This window comes from Lepisosteus platostomus, chromosome 6 (assembly GCF_059453375.1).
Source record: "Lepisosteus platostomus isolate fLepPlt1 chromosome 6, fLepPlt1.hap1, whole genome shotgun sequence".
Taxonomy (NCBI): domain Eukaryota; kingdom Metazoa; phylum Chordata; class Actinopteri; order Semionotiformes; family Lepisosteidae; genus Lepisosteus; species Lepisosteus platostomus.
Window position 1 is genome coordinate 57,790,373 of NC_142616.1, and position 17,795 is coordinate 57,808,167.

Sequence of the window (17,795 nt, forward strand, 5' to 3'; positions counted from 1 at the left end):
AATTGGCTTCATTACTCTGTTCTCCTCTCCACTGAGAGCTGGTGAGCGTTCTGGCGCACTATGGCTGCCGTTGCATCATCCAGGTGGGGCTGCACACTGGTGGTGGTGGAGGGGAGTCCCCATTACCTGTAAAGCGCTTTGAGTGGAGTGTCCAGAAAAGAGCTATATAAGTGTAAGCAATTTTTATTATTATTATGTTAAGAGGGCTTCAGATCAGGGCAGGAAACACTGAGGATAAGGCACAAAACTACATCAACACTAGGGCTCCTTTGGCTCATCTTTGCAAGTTAACATCAATACAGCCCCTGACTCCTGGTGACCGAAAACACACTCCTTTCACTCTGTGACATGCCAGCTCCATTCAAAGGTGTCCAACTTATTTCCAAAATACTGAGCTTTTTCAACATCGCTGATGTAGTGTGGAATGGTGTTCCATATGCAGTAAGCAAAATGGTTTTCATACACAAACGTACCAAAAATAACAGCATGTATAATGATCTTAAGCAGAATACAGACAACCTACATAATTTAGTTAGAAAATAATTTCAGTGCCCAAATGGATGAGAGCATTTGTTCACTCTCTGTGGGTTTAACATATTTAAAAGTCAAAGGGGGGGGGGGGTGGTATTCTGCCCATGCAAAGTGGAGCCCAAATTCGTTAGTGAGGTCCGTTTGGTAATTAGTTCTTCAAAATGAATACTTGTGTGAGAGTTGAACTTATGATGGGTTTTTTTTGCTTGCACAGCTGACAGGCTGCCTAAAATAAGACACTAGGGGAAGGAGATTGTGTAGCAGTTGTGACAATTACAGGAAATAACTCTTATCTCCTTGCGTACTGTCACTGTCTTTATAGAGCTGACGGTGACAGTAAACGGGACAGAACTGAACTAATTATTGCCTAGTTCAGATGCTCTTAGCGATGTATTTACAGGTATCCTTGCTGTTTTTCATCTGGACAGGGGCATTGACCTTAAAGATATGCTCATTCAACATACAATCATTTGGAGAAAGCAAAGTAGCTAAGCCAGAAATCTTGGATGTAATAGGAAAGGTAAGGGAAAACCTTCATGCGTATGAGAAAGATTAATTTTCAATGGGTGTCCCATCCCAGACATCTTTAACAAAATATTATTTTGTGTCTAACAAAGTACATTATATCAATTGCAGTAATTTAATTTTGGACATCTTTTGTTTATTATTAAATATGTATTATTTATTATGCTTTTGATATCGAACTTTTGCAAATACAGCCTCTACAAACCCTTTTTATTTTATTATTTTTATTATGTTATTTGATCACAAATGCAATTAGTTACTTTGTTCACTTTGAATATGTCATAACTTGTCAAGTTAAAATTACATCTGGTTTAAGTAGTTCCCTGTGGGTTGATGTTCTTCCATTCTGAACCTTGCCCAGAAGTGTGTTGTGAGTATGATACAATCTGATTCTGAACACCTTACCTGTTATGAATTGCTGTGGTTGAGGTTCTTTCCACTTTCTGAATAAAGAAGACCTTTTCTGGTCCTGTGTCCTTTAAGGGTTTTGTGCTTAATAACAGGCTAACTGATTTCAGTTGGCTATTTGAACTTTTTTTTTAAATGATAATGACAATGAATGCTAAACTACAGATGAATTCTACTTGAACTGCTGAAATGATTCATATTGTGCTGTTTCAGTGGGTGCTCAGGACAACCGGTGCTTGATCTGCTTGCTTATTCATCATTTTTTTTGCATTAAGCAACCCTGTTTTAAAAACACCCTGAAGTAAGTTATTTCTAAACACTTCAGCACATAGAACTTACTGCAGTCTGACCTGATTTCAAATCAAAATTGACCAAAAATGAGGTGATTCAATGAATGGTTCTTTTTTCACACCTGAAGAAAGGTAGTTCTGAAACATAGGAAATTACTGTACAGGTTTGTTACCAACAACAAGCCCTGTAGAACTTTGTAAAAGATGGAATATCTTTTTTAACAGAAAATCAACATACATTACCTTGCAATTAACAGCTTGGCAGGAGCTAAAACATGAAGACGTTCTGTTCCCCCAGGAGCAGGTTTGAGACCCACTAGTCTATTAATTAGTTACCACTGTGTTGTTAAGAGAGAAACCTGGGCAGTAACACATGTGCAAGGGTAACCAGGGTACACTGTCCAGTCAACATCCAACATATAGGGGTGCCCCTTATTCACAAAAAAAAACTTAGCAGCAGTGGCAAATATAACATGAGGGATATCTTCTGTCTGGAGCCGGGCATTAAAACCCTGTGCGGCAGACACACTGTCTACGTTACAACCCGTAACAATTTCCAGAACCATCTCAGTCTATATGCCGCACCAAATACCGTACACAGGGCTTTGGCGTCATCTTGTGGTCAAGGACAGAACTGCAACAGCTTGAGATGGAGAACAAAGCTAACCTATTTAGGAAACATTGATCCCCCAAGCCCATATTGCTTGAAACATTTGATTCAGTTTTTATGTCAAATTTATAATCATGGTTCCATACTACTTGTAGTATGTGCTACTTATTCTGTCGAGTCTTCATCTCAAATCCCTGATCAAGCCTGTCTTATTTTAATTTAAGACTGTATTCATATGATCTTTTCCAATTTAAACATCAACTGTTGAATTGATTTTTTTAAAAGTGTATAATTGTCTTTTCTTCAAGCCAGAGTTTCTTCCATGTAAGTTGATTCAGTTTGTCTCAAGTGACAGAAACCCCTGTACACTGATATTGGCATTCACTCCAAACGTCACATGTACCGTTTCCAAATCAGTGATCCCGTTAACAATTTTAGATCAAGACATTGATCTAAATCCATAATGTGAATTGAAGACTTTTCACATTAAAAAAGACTGTCCAATATTGTGAGATTCCCCTAATTGCTAGTGAGTTTTCACAGAGAACAGCTGAAACAGATATTTAAGGTCAATGCTCCTGCTTCCGAGGTTTGTTTCATTTCCTAAATGCAATGCTGTAAACATCATGCTGAACTCAATTTACTATGAAAAAAATCTGTATTCACCTTTCGATAATCAGCACATTTCCAAATCGCAATTAGGCTGATTCAGTGACTCTCAAGAAGAAGCTCTTCCTTATCCAGCTGACATTATTTTTGTTTTTTTTGCTGACTCGGAGACCGGGGAATTCTGTCTTGTCTTCATGTCCACTGTTTGAAAGGTCACGTCTTCCCTTGTAGTGCATTTCCCGCTGTGACATCGCACTGGTGATGGAAATCAAAGATGCCAGTGGGAAGGTTTTTCCACAGCTCATGACCCACCTGAACAGGTACACTATTACATATTTTTCTGCACAATGAAGTTAACTCAGCAAGGGCGGTTTTTGTACGGCGACCATATCATGCCGGAAACAAAGAAATAAATACCAGTTTGAATCTCTAATGCTGATTCATTATCTCTATCGACAGAGGTAATAAAGAGATCAAGTGAAACATGCACAAAGGGCCATGATACTATATCAGAAACAGATGGAAATTGTAGGGTGGATCAGTAAAGACAGCTTTGGTCTGTGTCCCGCATCGGACTGGGATCCTACATAGAGTGTAATTCTGCCTTGTGTTCTATGAGGGTTTCATCTAGCCTCTCCTGGACAAAGTGACATTCTCATCATAGACTGATGAATCTGAGTTCAGTGATCCAAGTGTTTTTTTTAATATAACAGCTACACACATACCTTGGACTTGGTAAAGCTTTGTTGACTTTGTTAGTTTGCCAGGTTGTCATTATTTTGTGCACCATTCCGTTATTTAACAGGCGGCTGATAAACCCTAATCCGGCCAGGTAAATGAGTGCTAAAGACATGGTTGTGAAATGTAAAATCAAACAACTTAATGCACATTTCTTTCTCACATCGCACTGAACAGCAGTTCATACTGTTTGAAGGTGATGCTTTTTTTTCACAGCCAATTTAACCGGAAGAAGGATCAGTATAAATATGTCATCAGTGAGAGACTGGGAAGGAAATCATACAAAGAGCAATATGCCTTTATTTTCAGGTACTGTTGACCTTTTAATCCCAAGCATTTTGACGTGGTATATAACCAGAAGGTACCTGCAGTTGTTAATATACTCTTATGAACCTTTTGTACAAACAAAAAGACTGCATTTTATTACCACATTAGATACAATTTATCATGGTAACTGTGCCAATAACATGGTAATATAGTATAAATGTAACAATATTTATCCACTTGAAAACAATAATGAACATTATCAACACACTTGCTTTAACCCAGAGTTAACTTGTTAAACTGTTAAAAACAGACAGAAATTCTCAATCTAAGGACTCACTACGCGGTGTTCTATAAGCAAGTCAAAAATAGGAAAAGGAAGGACAGTTTAAAGTTTTAAAGTTAGTAAGTTAAAGACATTATTTGATTTAGAATCCAAAATATTTATACAAATCACAAGTTAGAATAGCAAAAAATGATACCAAATATTTTGAAAAATGTATACAATTTAGTAACCTCAAGATGCATGTAAAAAAAAACAGATTTTACTGAACTACAAATATGTTTGAGAATCTTATAAACAACTGCTGATGATAAGACCAGATGACTTAGGTAAACCGTCTTCATGCACTTCTTCAGTATTTGTATGAATATGAATTTTTAATTACAAAAGAATGAGTTCCCTATAACAACATTTCAGCAAACACAAGTACTCGCAACTCCTTAGCAATTAACAACATTTCTGCAATGTCTACATTTCCTTGTACAGCTGAGAAAATGAAGCTGAATATTTGAAAATGTGTGGTAATTTTATTGCTGTCCCTTTCACAGAGAAAAGCTAGTGTCGCTGCAGGCTGTGTATCAGTACCCTGACCAGCAGGAAGAAGGTGAAGTTGAAGATTCTTTTGCACGAGAGCCTTTTATCTCCTGGTTTACATCCCCCAGAACAGGTACAGCACTTACTGTAAATTCTCTCCTACTGTAACCTTACTGAACGGAAAGGTAAATTTCCAATTTGAGGTGCAAGGTTCTGCCTCTTACATATGGTATTGTTTAGCATGTTTAGACAGCTGTATCACTGACACACTGCAGAAATGTTTGCCACTTACCCGTAAATGTCTAAAACAATTTCTGCTGCCACTGTGTTTGTTTCTATGAGTTACCTTGAAAGCCACTCTCAGGTGTCTTCCACCTTGTTGCTGTTTACTTCTTTTTAAAAATGAAGGTGACAGGGCAGCCATGCCCCTGCTCCTGTTTAAAAGGGACGCAAAATTGCCTTCCTTATACTGTACGTTTGAAGATAACAATTGCCAAATTAACGGAGTAGCAAGCATCAGGGATCATTTTGAATAAAGTCTCTTTGGAAGTTCCAATTTATGTAAACGTGACAGGATTCAGCTTTTTTCTGCTCTTGATTCTCAATGTTTTGTAGCAATAAAGAATTTTGTAATAATCCCGATCCACACTGCACCGGAGGCTGCAGTCCGAGAAATAGACGCTCTTTATGATGTTTACATGAACACAACACAGCACTGGCAAATTGAGGTCAGACTTCATCCTCTGTTGAACTCATGTACTTGGTGACCCGTTTAAACTTTCTGAGATCATCTGAAGGACGATGGATCAACAAAACGTCCAGAAAAAAATAAAGGAATGTTTTTTATGGACCATAAAAGAAAGATCCATGCTCCTAAAAGCCTTCAAAGAAAACACATAGCCCTTGCACTAGTATGCATTAATGTATGGGAGGTGATAATTAGTGGTTGATTTTCAAGGATAGGCTCTGAGCAACCATTTTATATTTGTTCTTATAGAATATTATTATCATGGGCGACTTCAATGCAGATTGTGGCTATGTACCCAAGAAGAAATGGAGGAACATCCGGCTGAAGTCTAACAGCAGCTTTGTTTGGCTCATCAACGATGAAAGTGATACAACTGTAAAGGAATCCACTCACTGTGCTTACGATAGGTAGGCAGAGCTCTGTAGCTTTATTCAGCCACAGCCTCATTGAGCTACTGTAAGGAGATCGAGGTGAAGCAACGTCAGACAGCTGAGAACTTGGAGCTGATCACTAAAATTAGTCAATTTATCAAAATCATTCCTCAGGTCTTAAACTATTCAGCTGTACATACATTCATCTGTATTTCTATTCATTCAAATTAAGAATACTTGCCGGAGGCCCATATCTACACTGCTGTGCTTATAATCGCTCCAAATGAATGTTTGGACACGCCCCCCTGTTTTCAGCCCCATATTCCTGCATGACGTTTCCCTAGTGTTTCCCCACTTCTTCGGATTGTGTCGTCCGCATAGGGTCCGGAAAGTACTGTTCGTTACACAAGCGAAATTAACGTGTAAGCCATGTTACACTTGCCCCAGTCGTCCAGGAAGGTGCCACACTTTAAACTCACACATGACACAGGTCTTCATTTTATTTTGGCAGGGCATTGTTAGTTTTTAACCAATTTGTAAAGCCCGTGCCATAAGGTTGCTCAATGAATTGCTTTTGGAACGTGTTGGTCCAATCCCATCCGTCTTCCTGCAGAATTGTTCTTCATGGGGAAAACCTCGTCCAAGCTGTGGATCCAAAATCAGTGGAAATATACGACTTTAAAACTGCCTATGGACTAACAGAGAAAGAGGTATTGTATTTTCAATTTTGTGCTAGAGCATATGTACACCAAACACTTTTTCTTACTTATTTTTTAAACTTGGTAAGGACTTTGTTACATTTGTTTGCTAACAGTATGTCGTATGTTGATGTTTCTTATAAAAATACTAGACAAAGAGTAAGTATTTAAAAAAATATTTGTCTATTCAGTGAAGAGCTTTAAAGGGTAACTGCAACACTATTTTTATATTTCAGAGATAGAAAGACTCAACACTGATGAGTGCATTTCAAACCACAATGACAGTAAAATGTACACAGTCACGTGTAAAACGTCCAATTTACATCACAAAATAGATTACATTTCCAGGTGTGCACAGTTCCATATTCTACGATTCAGAACAAGGCAACAAAACGTCCAGTGACATGATGCAGCCCTATTGTATTGTAAATAAGCAGGCATGTGAAAATATCTTTTAATGCAATAGAAATGTTGCTCTCAACTTTGAAACAGTTTTGCCAACAAATACACATATACTTGTTAAATCTGGATGCAGATCACATTGGAGCAGTTATGTGGTGAAATGTCTGCTGCACAACCTGTATCTATTCACTCGTACATCTCATTAACATTAGTCACTACATTAGTGACTAGTGAGCACGAAGGGCTGCATCACGTCTCAATTCATGGGGACTCTCCCTCTGGCCCGTAGCGAGACCAGTGGTTCGCAACAACATGGCAACTTACAGTACTTTCACAAAGTTCACGATTTTGTGCTTAATTCAACATGTCAAATTTTTCTGTACTGCCAATGAATTTATTTTGTGCCCGAGATTTAATAATGGGTCTGAGAAATTGGGATAGCAGTTCCCCTTCACACCTGTTTTGACTTCTTTTTCCCAACTGAACTTAATTAAATCATTAAATAAACATCCTGTCTTACACCCTTGTTTGCCAGAATACTGTAGATTCTGGCTCCCTTCTGGTGACCCTGAACTGGAAGAAAGGGTTAGAAGAAGGATGGATGAAAACATGTTACCTCAGATTGCTTCACCTCAGACAGAACACAGTTATCTGTTTTTTAGAAAATGTGATTTACGGTATTCCATGATTAGTATCCAAGGTATTACATAGTTTACATTTAATCTCTGTTGTATAGTTAAAGGGTTGTGAATAAATGGAAATATTTTAGTTGGGAATTTAGCCGTTTTGAAAAATAAACTGCTGATCATAGTTTAATATTTTTAATGTTCTTAACCAGCAGCTATATCAACCTACGACTCACAACTGGCAACCCACTGAAGCTCAGCAGGTGTGAGCCTGGCCAGTACCTGGATGGCAGACCTCCTGGGAAAGCTAAGGTTGCTGTCAGAAGAGGTGCTAGTGGGACCAGTAGGGGTCGCTCACCATGCAGTCTGTGTGGGTCCTTATGCCCCAGTATTATGATGAGGGCACAATACTATAAAAAAGGCGCTGTCCTTCAGATGAGACATAAAACTGAGGACCTGACTCTCCGTGGTCATTAAAAATGGCGTCCTAATCAAATCTACCAATTATGGCCTCCTAATAATCCCCATCTATGAATTGGGTTCATCACTCTGTTCTCCTCCCCACTGATAGCTGATGTGTGGTGGGAGCGTACTGGTGCACTATGGCTGCTGTCGCATTGTCCAGGTGGGTGGTGGTGGAGGGGAGTCCCCATTACCTGTAAAGCGCTTTGAGAGGAGTGTCCAGAAAAGTGCTATATAAGTGTAAGGAATTATTATTATTATTATTATTAATGTTTTAAGTCTTTCACAGTTTCAAAGTTAAACTGCACTACATAGCTGCAACTGTGTTAAAGAACAGCAATGTTAGATTGTCTCCTTTTCCATCCCAAGATTTCGAGGACCAGTCTGCATTATGATCTTGTCATGCCCTGTGGCTCCATGTTGCATCTCCTGTCTCCCACAGGCTCTAGCAGTCAGCGATCACTTCCCAGTGGCCTTCAGCGTCAGCTCAGGCCGAGAACCATCTCCCCTGAGCAAGAGTCCAAAGAAACGAGCACGGAAGAAAACTAGCTCTGCCTCTTACTCTACTGGAGCACTTCCTGCAGAGTTGCCCCACTAACATATCATAAAAAAATCTGTCTGCAGCTACTGGCCTGAAACTGTATAACACAGAGCTGCCTCTACTCTGATTCACCATGTTCGCACCCTGTGAGTTTTATTATTATAAGGAGGCTTCAAAAGTCAGAATGCTAGATGTGAAATAAATAGATAATATAGAAATACATTCAATTTCCTCTTATTGTTCTCTAAATTAGACTTATGAGATTCTTGCACTCCAACACATTACTGGAAAGCTCATCCGTTTTCAGAAGCACGTAGCTCCAGAATTTGGTGTGCCCTTTCCTTGTTTATTGTTTTTCTGAAAAACAAACCTTTATAAATAAAGGTGATCCACTTTATAAAAACAAGCAAAGTAGGCATTTAAAACTGCAGCTGTCTGCCTTTTCAGTTCCATATCCTAGAAGACCTTGATCACCCCAACCTCTGCTCATGGAGCTGCCTCACTGTTGTGACAAGGGTGTGACACCAGCACAGGGGAGACAAGGACGCCTTCCTCTGAAGTCAAGCCCATCAGCTGCTTCTCGTCCTGTTCCATAGTTCCTGCAGGAGGCTTTGTGCCAGCTGGGGGAAGTGAGATTACCTTAGGGGTGACAATGCTGACAAAACTATATTGATCATCAGTTGAACAGTACAGGGCCAAGGCTGGGGGGGATTTCAGCTGGCTAATGACATTCTCCATAATTAAAAGGCTCTTGCCTATCTCCAATGGTTGGCCACTCAGAAGCATCTTGATTGTAAATGATAGAAGATGATAATAATGGAGAAACGCTTGAAACTCATTATCGATTTAGTGCTACAGTATAACTAATAATCAAATATTTCCTCATAGAATATACCATTTTTCTGGAAGGAGTCTGAATAATGCAAACGTTTTGAAGGAAAAAAACAACAACCACAGAAGCCAACCTAACCTCTGTCCTTTGAAACAACTATTAATAGATGGAAAATGAAAATAATTCCACTTCTTACAAAACAGCTTCTACTAAGTATCTGAAACATGACTGAACTTGCTGAGGGCATCTGTTGAAGATGAGTCAGAGGAACAGGATTCATTCTTTAAAGAAACTCTGACCAAAGTGTGGCAGTTTATTTAGGAACCATAAAATATGTACTGCTGGCTCGAGGGTATTTGGATTTCACAGTTGCTAGGTAACAGGTAAGGCTATTGTTCACACACATTTCCAGGAGTCTGTAGAACTAGCAATAAGATAGCTTTTGCACTCACCAATACATAGAATTTCACATTTTCATGTGGATTTTCTATGTCATTTAAGCTGGCTTTTGGCTGATTCCGTTTCGAAGTTAAAAAGAGTCTGATAAATAAGAAACAAGGGGAACATTTCATCCAATGTGTTTTTTCAGTACATATTCAACCACAGGTATTGCTGATCACCAGAGCTCCTTGAACTCATATTTCACTCCTGCTGTTTATTTTGTATATGGTTATGCACTTATTTTTGCCACTTCTTAAGAACGATAAAAAGACCGATACTCATAGGGTAACGAATATGTTTTGCCGAAGTGTTTTTGTGAACATCCTGTGGCAGTTAATTGCAATTTAAAGGGAGGTGTGTTGCTATAAAACACACACACACAGAAGAACATCAAACAAGACCAACAGAGAATACCAACCAGGATTAATGTACAGTAGGTCAAAAAGAGCTTTTCACTTTTTATGAAATGGATCATTGATGGCTTTTCTAAGGTAGTTTTATCCTGTGAACAGAGTTGAGGAATTATAAGTCTTTCCATTAATCTTAGCATGCCTGAGGTTTATTCCTCTGCTTCTGTATTAAAGACTAGTATGTTTACAGTATCCTCAATAGGAACAGCATAATATTGGCTGACAAAAATAATATATTTAAAGCAAAGACACAGTGGATTTTTTTCCTCATTATCCCAGTTGATCTGTTGGAGAAGGGAAGTTGAAAATTCCATTTCTGGCATAAAATGTGTCCTTTACGATTCTAGATCTTCCCTTGATTGGAGATTTGTCTTCTTTGGCATAATCTCCTAGAAATAAAGTAAATTAAAAATAAATTCAGTGTTCTTTATTCATGAAACATTACTCCTTCCTATTTTATTGATTTTGGGTTCTACCAGATTTTACTTGGAATTTTATGCAAGACAAAAAAATGTGTAAAATTAGCTTTGTTTTGCAATTTGCTCTTGCAACAGAATTGACACACATTATTTCTTAATGAAAATGGAGATTGCCAAAAAACGGACATGTTGTGCTGTGTTATTTTGTTATGTTTTTAAGTTCTAGGTATTATATGGTCTTCTTATCTTAAAAAACTGAAATGGAGTATGAAGGAGTCATCTTACCAAAAGAACACCACCTTATACCATGTAGTTACTGTATACTGAAAAAAACAGCCTGTTTTTATAAATATTTGTTTTATAGCTAGTCAATGAAATATTGTCAACAGTATTACTTGGACATCAAACTAATACCATGTCCTAATAGGGTAAAACACAGGTCTAGATTGTGAAACTGAATGATGAGCAAGACATTGTACATATATGCCTAGTGAACAGAAATCTGTAGAAAGACAAATCATTCTAGTGTACTCGAAAAACCTACAGATATAAATCAGAGAGCAAGGCCTGTACACTTTACAAGTTCACAATTTTTTACAAGGAACTTATTAAGGAGCTGGTTAAAAAGAAATGGATCCACCTCTAAAGAGTACCAATATTATATTAAAATGCAAAGCATAGTTAACATAGGGAACTTACAATGACAAATTCTAGCTTAATATAGCCAGTTGTCCCTGAATATAAAATGTAGCTTAACAAAAATCTTTGGCATTCCCAGACCAGAAACAAGGTTCTGGTCTTCCAAACCCTCCAAAAAGTGCTTTTTCAGGAGAAGTCTTTACAGAAAAAATGTTTTCACGAACAGCTGTGTAACATATTCTGTTGACTTTCACTTTATTGCCCTTTTCTTCAGTGTTTTTGTCAACAACAACAGAAAAAGTGCATCGTTTTCAGTAACAGATTAAAAGTGGTTTCGTTTTGCACAGAGCAAGATGCCATTTTCTTGATGCTGGTGTCTCTCACTCACCTAGTCTCCAGCCATACTCCCAGGATGATATGATGGGGTGCTCAAACTTCTTCTCTGGGCTTTTCATTGTTCTGTTCCGTAAGTAGAGGGACCTGCCTTTACCTTCTTTGGAGAATCCTTGGTACAGGACCCCTCTGGTTTGGGGGGTCACTGACCTCATTACTGGAGGAGCTTCACTAGTAGGCCCCACTTTCAGCTCTGTTGACTTCTTCTTCTTCTCTTCTGGAGTCTTCTGATCCTGGACGAGAGGAGGCAAGATAGTTTTGTTGATGGAAAGTTTTGAAGTCTCGGCTTCTTTCCTCTTTGTAGAGGCAAATTTGCTTGGATAGTCTTTCCCGTATTTGATCTTCCATGCCAGCCGGGTGTACGCTTCCTTCTCAATCAGTTCCCTGTAACAGTTTTGATTTTGAGTTGTCAGCAAGTCCCTCATTCTGCAGGCCTTGTTCTCCAGCAGGCGGTGTTTCAGAGTGCTGGTGTATGAGCCGAGAGAGGAAAGCCTATCTTCATCAGGAGGCTACTGCCATAGAGACAGCGCAGCAACAGAAACCCAAGAACAGTTCCTGTTTGTGCTTTCTCCATGGTTACCCAAAGGCCTGAGCATGCCTCTCTCCAAGTCAGAGAAGCTTTACAAAGTCACACGGCCCTGATAGGCAGAAGAAAAACAAAAGGCCTTTAGAGTAACTGCACTTCCCAAAGAACCTGGCTTGGAGTACAATTAAATGCCTTTACTTCTTTCAAAAGGACCTTGACCCTCCATGAATCTTCCAGTAACATTTCAGCAGCTTGGGATAAGACCAGAAAAACTAAGAGTGAGGTGGTTACAGTAGAGATAAAATAGACAAAGCACACAACATGCAAATTATGAAAAATATTTCAAATGTTCACAACAATAGCTTTATGATTGAGTGTAAAATCAAGGGGTTATTTTAATGTAATAGTTATTTTCTTTCCATGTCGCTTCAATGACTTATTTTGTATTTTTCTGAACTAGTTATATATTCAGTCCAACCAGAAGATGTCACTCTTTCTATTTGTTCTTTTAATTTTTTATCACTTTAGTGTATATTAAGACCATATATTATAGTATCACAGGTAAACAAAAACTGAAACCTTTAACTTTTTTCCTTTCAAGATTGTATGGAGATATGAAGTTTTTTTAATGAGAAATGTTATGAACTGATTGACATGCAAACTATGTTTAATAAAGTCTAAAAGAGATGCAGAAAAAAGGAAACAGATACCAAATCTCCTGAGTTAAGTGTCAAATAGGGAAAGACAAACCAGTATCACTAGTGAAGAATCAGACAATGTGAAAGTTCAGAAAGATATAAAGATCAAAGCCAGCCTGCCTGTCAGACAGCCATGACACAAAATCATCAGTAGCAATTTCTTTTTTTTTTGTTTATTGTTTCAATTACCAAATGTACATCAATTCTAAGCATTTTCTTTCTTTTAACATTAAGGCACACAGGCTAATACAAAATGCAAAAAGCAGCTCTGCTTTCCGTTTTATTTAGTTCAAACATTCACCGTTTACAAAATAATTTTATAAGACAACAAATCTGTATCAAAACTAGCCTCATTCAGCAATAACATCATTTGAGTGTCTTAACATACCAGTAGAAGTTATACATATATACGTCCAAGGCTTTTGGTTAAACCTTTATTTTTCTAAATGATTTGGATGAGAATTGTCCCCATACCCACAAGATATGAATCTGTAAGGAATGTGGCGTGCTTTGGGAAAATGTAGTGTAAAGCTGAGTGTTCAGATATTCTTAATAACAAGACGTACAGAAGATGATAAAAATTGGTCAAAATTCTTTGTGGTGACTGACAAAAACTCAATCTTTATCCTTACTTTTCTTGAAGGTTTCAAAGGTCTTTATGCATTTATGTGCTGCAATGAAATAAAACAGCCGAAAGGAACCTTTTTACGGCACGTTCAAATATCAGAAAACAAAAAATGCCACAATTTACAGCTACCTATCTCTACCAGTGGTGTACTTTCCAGCTCCCTCGATTTTTAAAACCCATTTTCAAAAGTGATCAAAATACCGATAATGTACAGAGGGACACATCTCAAAAGATCAGACAATCAGACTTACAGCACCACCACTCAAAGCGACAAAGATAAAGGCTGAGAAGAATATGGAGTAGTGTATGACATGAGATGTACTTGTACATGTCTCTACAGTGCTACCAAGATCAGAGCAAAGTGACTGCAGAATTTCACACAACACACAAACCAAAGGGGACAGAGTTCAAGTCATCTTATTGGCATTTGGAAAATGTATCATTGTAAGCCTAGCTGACAAAAGCTGACATTTTTTTCTGTAGTACAAACCTGAGGCAAATCCCATGAGGAGTAACCAAACCACATTAAAATTAGACTCTGCAGAGGAAAATAGAAAAATAGAGTAGACCTTCAGAGTCAGTGTCACCTTCCAGCTCCTTTGTTTTGTCCGCACTAGAAACATGCTTATGGTAGATTTCTTATTGAGAAAAACACTTTATTTTATGAAGACGTGCTGCTTAATCTTTAATCATGTATCTACCATACACTTCGGTGCAGATACAGACTTATCTCTGGCTTTTTCTGATGATGTGTCTGTGTGCATTCTCAATCTTGAAACTTAGGAATGTAAGCTTCATCTAACACAGAATCAATTAACATGAAGAATTAGAGCTAAGATCTATTTTTTGTGCTTTTACTAGAGCACAAAGGAGGCATTCTTAAATACTTTATCACAATTAAAACATGTAAACATTACAGTCCAGTTCTTATATTGATTAAAATATCAGACAGCAGGAGGTTATACAAATCGTATCACAATTCTGTTAAGACTCATGCATGGACGACTGATCTGTAAACCTACAAACAATAAAAGGCAAGGGGATATTCATCAGTAGTAACAGAATTTTAAAAAGCAAACTTTCCAGTTACATTGATGTTAGCAGTGATTAATAGAGTGTTATTTCTAAAAAAATAACTATTGTGTTTTTAAGTGGCATTTCTTTTCAGAAGAGGGTTGTGGCCTAGACAAAAAAATCTGTTTTTGGAAAATGAACATTTTCACTTGCCAAAGCAGGAGAAAGGGGTCTACAATTTAAGCCGATTTATTTTTGTTCAGACCGATTTCATCAAACGCAAAGTTTCCAGTTGTTTGATTTGGGCCTCATGGAGCTCAGATGGGTTTTCTATTCATGTATCACAGCCCCACTCCCAGTCTTTTCTGTTAAAAAGGGTGTCCGCGGCAATTATGGGACAGTGATGTGAAAGGGAGACCCTGGAATGTGCTCGTCACCCCATTTGACAGCCAGGATGTAGTCACCCCTCTCCTTGACGATGTAGTTGACAGTGTAGTGCTGGTTTCCCAGGTGCTTGATCGACACCTCCTCACACGGTGTGGTGGGCCCGTGCACCCCAACCAGAAGCATGTTTTTACCTGAAAAACAGTAGTCTTCATGACCCTCTGCAGAACTTAAGGGCATTTAAATAAATACAGGCGAGGAAGCAGCAAAAAAATATTTTTCTACCCCCAGAGCTGGAGAAGTCATTCTTAGACTGGCATTATGCCATTATGAACACACCTCAGCCATTCTGTGCTGGATAAACTCCTTCTTATGGTCAACATTTGGCATCATGAGCTGTGTATGTTTGAACTCCTATTATTTCTTCCTTGGAAGATAAAAATACTGAAAGCTGTAATAGCAGCTGAAGTGCTGGAATCACGAAACACTGGAGGAATATAATCTGAGATGTTTTTTTTCAGAATGTTATCATAGAACAAATACGTCTGATTCCCACAAGTGTGTGATTGAAAAGCTAGGTAGGAGCAGCAGACCTCATAGCAGAGGTAAGATACTGTACATTGACGGGTATTACTCCTGGCTGTCTGTCCGTGAGATGTCCTTACCAGCCTTACTGCAGTCCACAGAGAAGCTGCTTTTCTGGCCCACGTAAGCTCTGTTCAGGCCTGCACCTTTGCTGACCACTTTGGCGGCATCAGAGGAGAACTTGGGGATTGCACTGTAGGCGTTGGTGGAGGCCGTCTTCGTCACTGGCTCCACCATCAATGTGGAAGTCTCACAGGCATTGCTCGCCGTCACCAGTCGAGGCCCTGAGGCAGAACACAGAGCATTTCACACGTGTACAAAAAAGCTCACCTTGAGAAGCCTTGAAGTCGCCTCTACTTTCGTCATGTTTCTAATCTCACTCTCACACACCACGTATTGGCAGTTTCATGACAATCCCTTGGCATTTTACAAATTAATGCATCTAAGTGGTTCAGACATATCCTCTAAATTTTACGCTGACAATTTTTGTTTTTTAATCCTTTGCTGCCCTAGTGGTATAATAAAGTTCCATAGACAATGCATGTCAGAAGTAGCCTCAGAGCTCACCGGTTACTTTTGCCTTAAAGGGGCTTCCCACTATGTGATTGGGTCCACCATACTTGATGCCAATCAGGTAATTGCCTGGAGCCATGGGCGTGTACTGGACTTTGTAGCCTTCAGGACACTCCTGGCACTCCATCTTCACCTTGGAAGGGCCCTCTATGGTGGCAGAAAGGGATCCAGGCAAAGCTTTGGTGGTGTTGATGGTGAACTCCGCCTGTGTACCTGCAACCCCATACAGAATAAATGAAGGTTACCAACAGCACGGCACTGGGTCTTCCAATTCTACTCAGTCTTAAATATACTGTATGTGCTCTTGGGTTCCAGAAGACAAAAGTGGAAACTAACAAAGTGCACTGACGATTGAGAATAAAGAGCCACAGGGGTTTACAGGGGTTGAGAATGTGGGAGTCTAGCCCAAACTACTCAGCTGCTCAACATGATGTCAAAGCCCATGCGCCCTGGTGCCCTTCAAGAAACTCTTGTGAGATTTTTTAATTGATCAGCTCCTGAGCAGTCAAATAAGCTAGATGGGCCCATTGGTTCCCTCTTGTTCGTAACCATTCTTAGGTTCTTCCGTCACAGGAGCTCCATCAATGATCACTGCAAGCGTGCAGCTGCTAGGAAGGACGAATTAACTTTGGGGCCTCCATGTCATAACGTACAATTATTCTTGGCAAGCCATTATATTGCAAAGAATTTATCTTCCCTCCACTGTTTTAAGTAGGAATGGCACCAATATGCTTGAATAAGATGAAGAAACAATTCTACTAATACGGAACACTTAGAGAGGTTAATTTGTGAAGATCAAAAGTAAAAGATAGAGTCACATCATACATATGCACACATACAGCACTGAGAGAACTATTCCTGTCAGATTTGTGTGTGTCGAGTTCCAGTATCCTGAAACAGAGATATTCATCAGTTATTTGTGTCCACAATGGGTGCCAAGTAGGCCTCAGATTGTGGACACACTGCTGCAGTGTGATTATTTTTATGAGGGCCTCTGTTCCTGTTGAAGCAGGAGGGCGAGTCACACTCATCTTTCTTTTGAATCTGCAGCTCGGCTACTGCCTGTTCTCTTCAAGATAAACAGGAGAAAGCCTTCTTGACAAAACAAATGGAACCCCCTGAGTGGCACACAATCATGTAATCAGTTCTACAAGCTGTGCTTGGTCATTGTATTCCATTTCTGAGTCTGGCCTAAAAAACACCCCACTGATTTACGCTCCCATACGACATTAGTCATGTTGCTTTATCTTCTGACATTCTGCTTTTGCATTTCAACAAATCCATCACTTGTTTTTTGTGCTCTGGTTGACATGAAGCTCTCTCCTTCCCCTTCTTTCAAGGTCTTGACTCACAGTGGCAGTTCTTCTAAGTCAAGTTCACCCACAGCTGCTGCCTTCGAACATACTGTAAGGTTATATCGACTATTCCCTCGTTATATACTATAATTGTGGGCTTGGTTCAAAGTGAGCTTCCAAAAGGAGAGAAAATGGGAACCTGACATTGCTCTGAAAGAAGCCTGACGCCAACAAAAACACCTCCTCCATCTACCGAATACGAAATGGGAATTCTCTCAAAGAACACAAGTTCTTGGCAGAACTGTCTCTGAATATTTG

General features: G+C 39.0%; 3 protein-coding genes across 9 annotated transcripts in view; 1 reads left to right on the forward strand and 2 right to left on the reverse strand.

Moving 5' to 3' along the window:
* Positions 1-837: 837 nt before the first annotated feature.
* Positions 838-9,579, forward strand: LOC148661988 (deoxyribonuclease gamma-like). 6 transcript variants are annotated; one of them, XM_088636591.1, is made up of 9 exons: positions 838-1,051; positions 3,205-3,293; positions 3,928-4,020; positions 4,807-4,925; positions 5,408-5,520; positions 5,790-5,947; positions 6,525-6,621; positions 8,209-8,262; positions 8,542-8,862. In XM_088636591.1, exons 1-9 carry the CDS (start codon positions 908-910, stop codon positions 8,695-8,697), a joined length of 1,023 nt encoding a protein of 340 aa, XP_088492717.1. In that variant the 5' UTR covers positions 838-907; the 3' UTR covers positions 8,698-8,862. The 6 variants fall into 6 exon arrangements, with proteins under 6 accessions (XP_088492717.1, XP_088492719.1, XP_088492720.1 ...); XM_088636593.1 differs by having other exon boundaries at positions 8,209-8,339; positions 8,542-8,661; XM_088636594.1 differs by lacking the exons at positions 8,209-8,262; positions 8,542-8,862 and adding an exon at positions 9,088-9,579.
* Positions 9,580-10,035: 456 nt separating this feature from the next.
* On the reverse strand, positions 10,036-12,342 carry LOC148661989 (protein SPMIP1). The gene is made up of 2 exons (XM_088636598.1): positions 11,770-12,342; positions 10,036-10,712 (listed from the first exon to the last, which is right to left on the reverse strand). Exons 1-2 carry the CDS (start codon positions 12,197-12,199, stop codon positions 10,594-10,596), a joined length of 549 nt encoding a protein of 182 aa, XP_088492724.1. The 5' UTR covers positions 12,200-12,342; the 3' UTR covers positions 10,036-10,593.
* Positions 12,343-13,155: 813 nt separating this feature from the next.
* The window catches only part of flnba (filamin B a), a 110,285-nt gene continuing 105,645 nt past the window's right edge, over positions 13,156-17,795 (reverse strand). For both annotated transcript variants that reach the window (XM_088636584.1, XM_088636583.1), the window contains 3 exons: positions 16,177-16,395; positions 15,690-15,893; positions 13,156-15,218 (listed from right to left, as the gene is read on the reverse strand). In XM_088636584.1, coding sequence (XP_088492710.1) covers positions 15,031-15,218; positions 15,690-15,893; positions 16,177-16,395 — 611 coding nt within the window. In that variant the 3' untranslated portion in view covers positions 13,156-15,030. The remainder of the gene's footprint in view (positions 15,219-15,689; positions 15,894-16,176; positions 16,396-17,795) is intronic.

What these genes read in the sequence shown, in the direction of transcription:
- LOC148661988 (XM_088636591.1), top strand. Translation starts at nt 908, where the DNA reads ATGCTCTTAGCGATGTATTTACAGGTATCCTTGCTGTTTTTCATCTGG. An exon ending in TCTTGGATGTAATAGGAAAG is followed by an intron (nt 1,052 to 3,204) that starts GTAAGGGAAAAC and finishes CTTCCCTTGTAG; the next exon opens with TGCATTTCCCGCTGTGACAT. An exon ending in ATGGACTAACAGAGAAAGAG is followed by an intron (nt 6,622 to 8,208) that starts GTATTGTATTTT and finishes CCCCACTGATAG; the next exon opens with CTGATGTGTGGTGGGAGCGT.
- LOC148661989 (XM_088636598.1), bottom strand. Translation starts at nt 12,199, where the DNA reads ATGAGGGACTTGCTGACAACTCAAAATCAAAACTGTTACAGGGAACTG. An exon ending in GGAGTATGGCTGGAGACTAG is followed by an intron (nt 10,713 to 11,769) that starts GTGAGTGAGAGA and finishes CTTTATTTCTAG; the next exon opens with GAGATTATGCCAAAGAAGAC.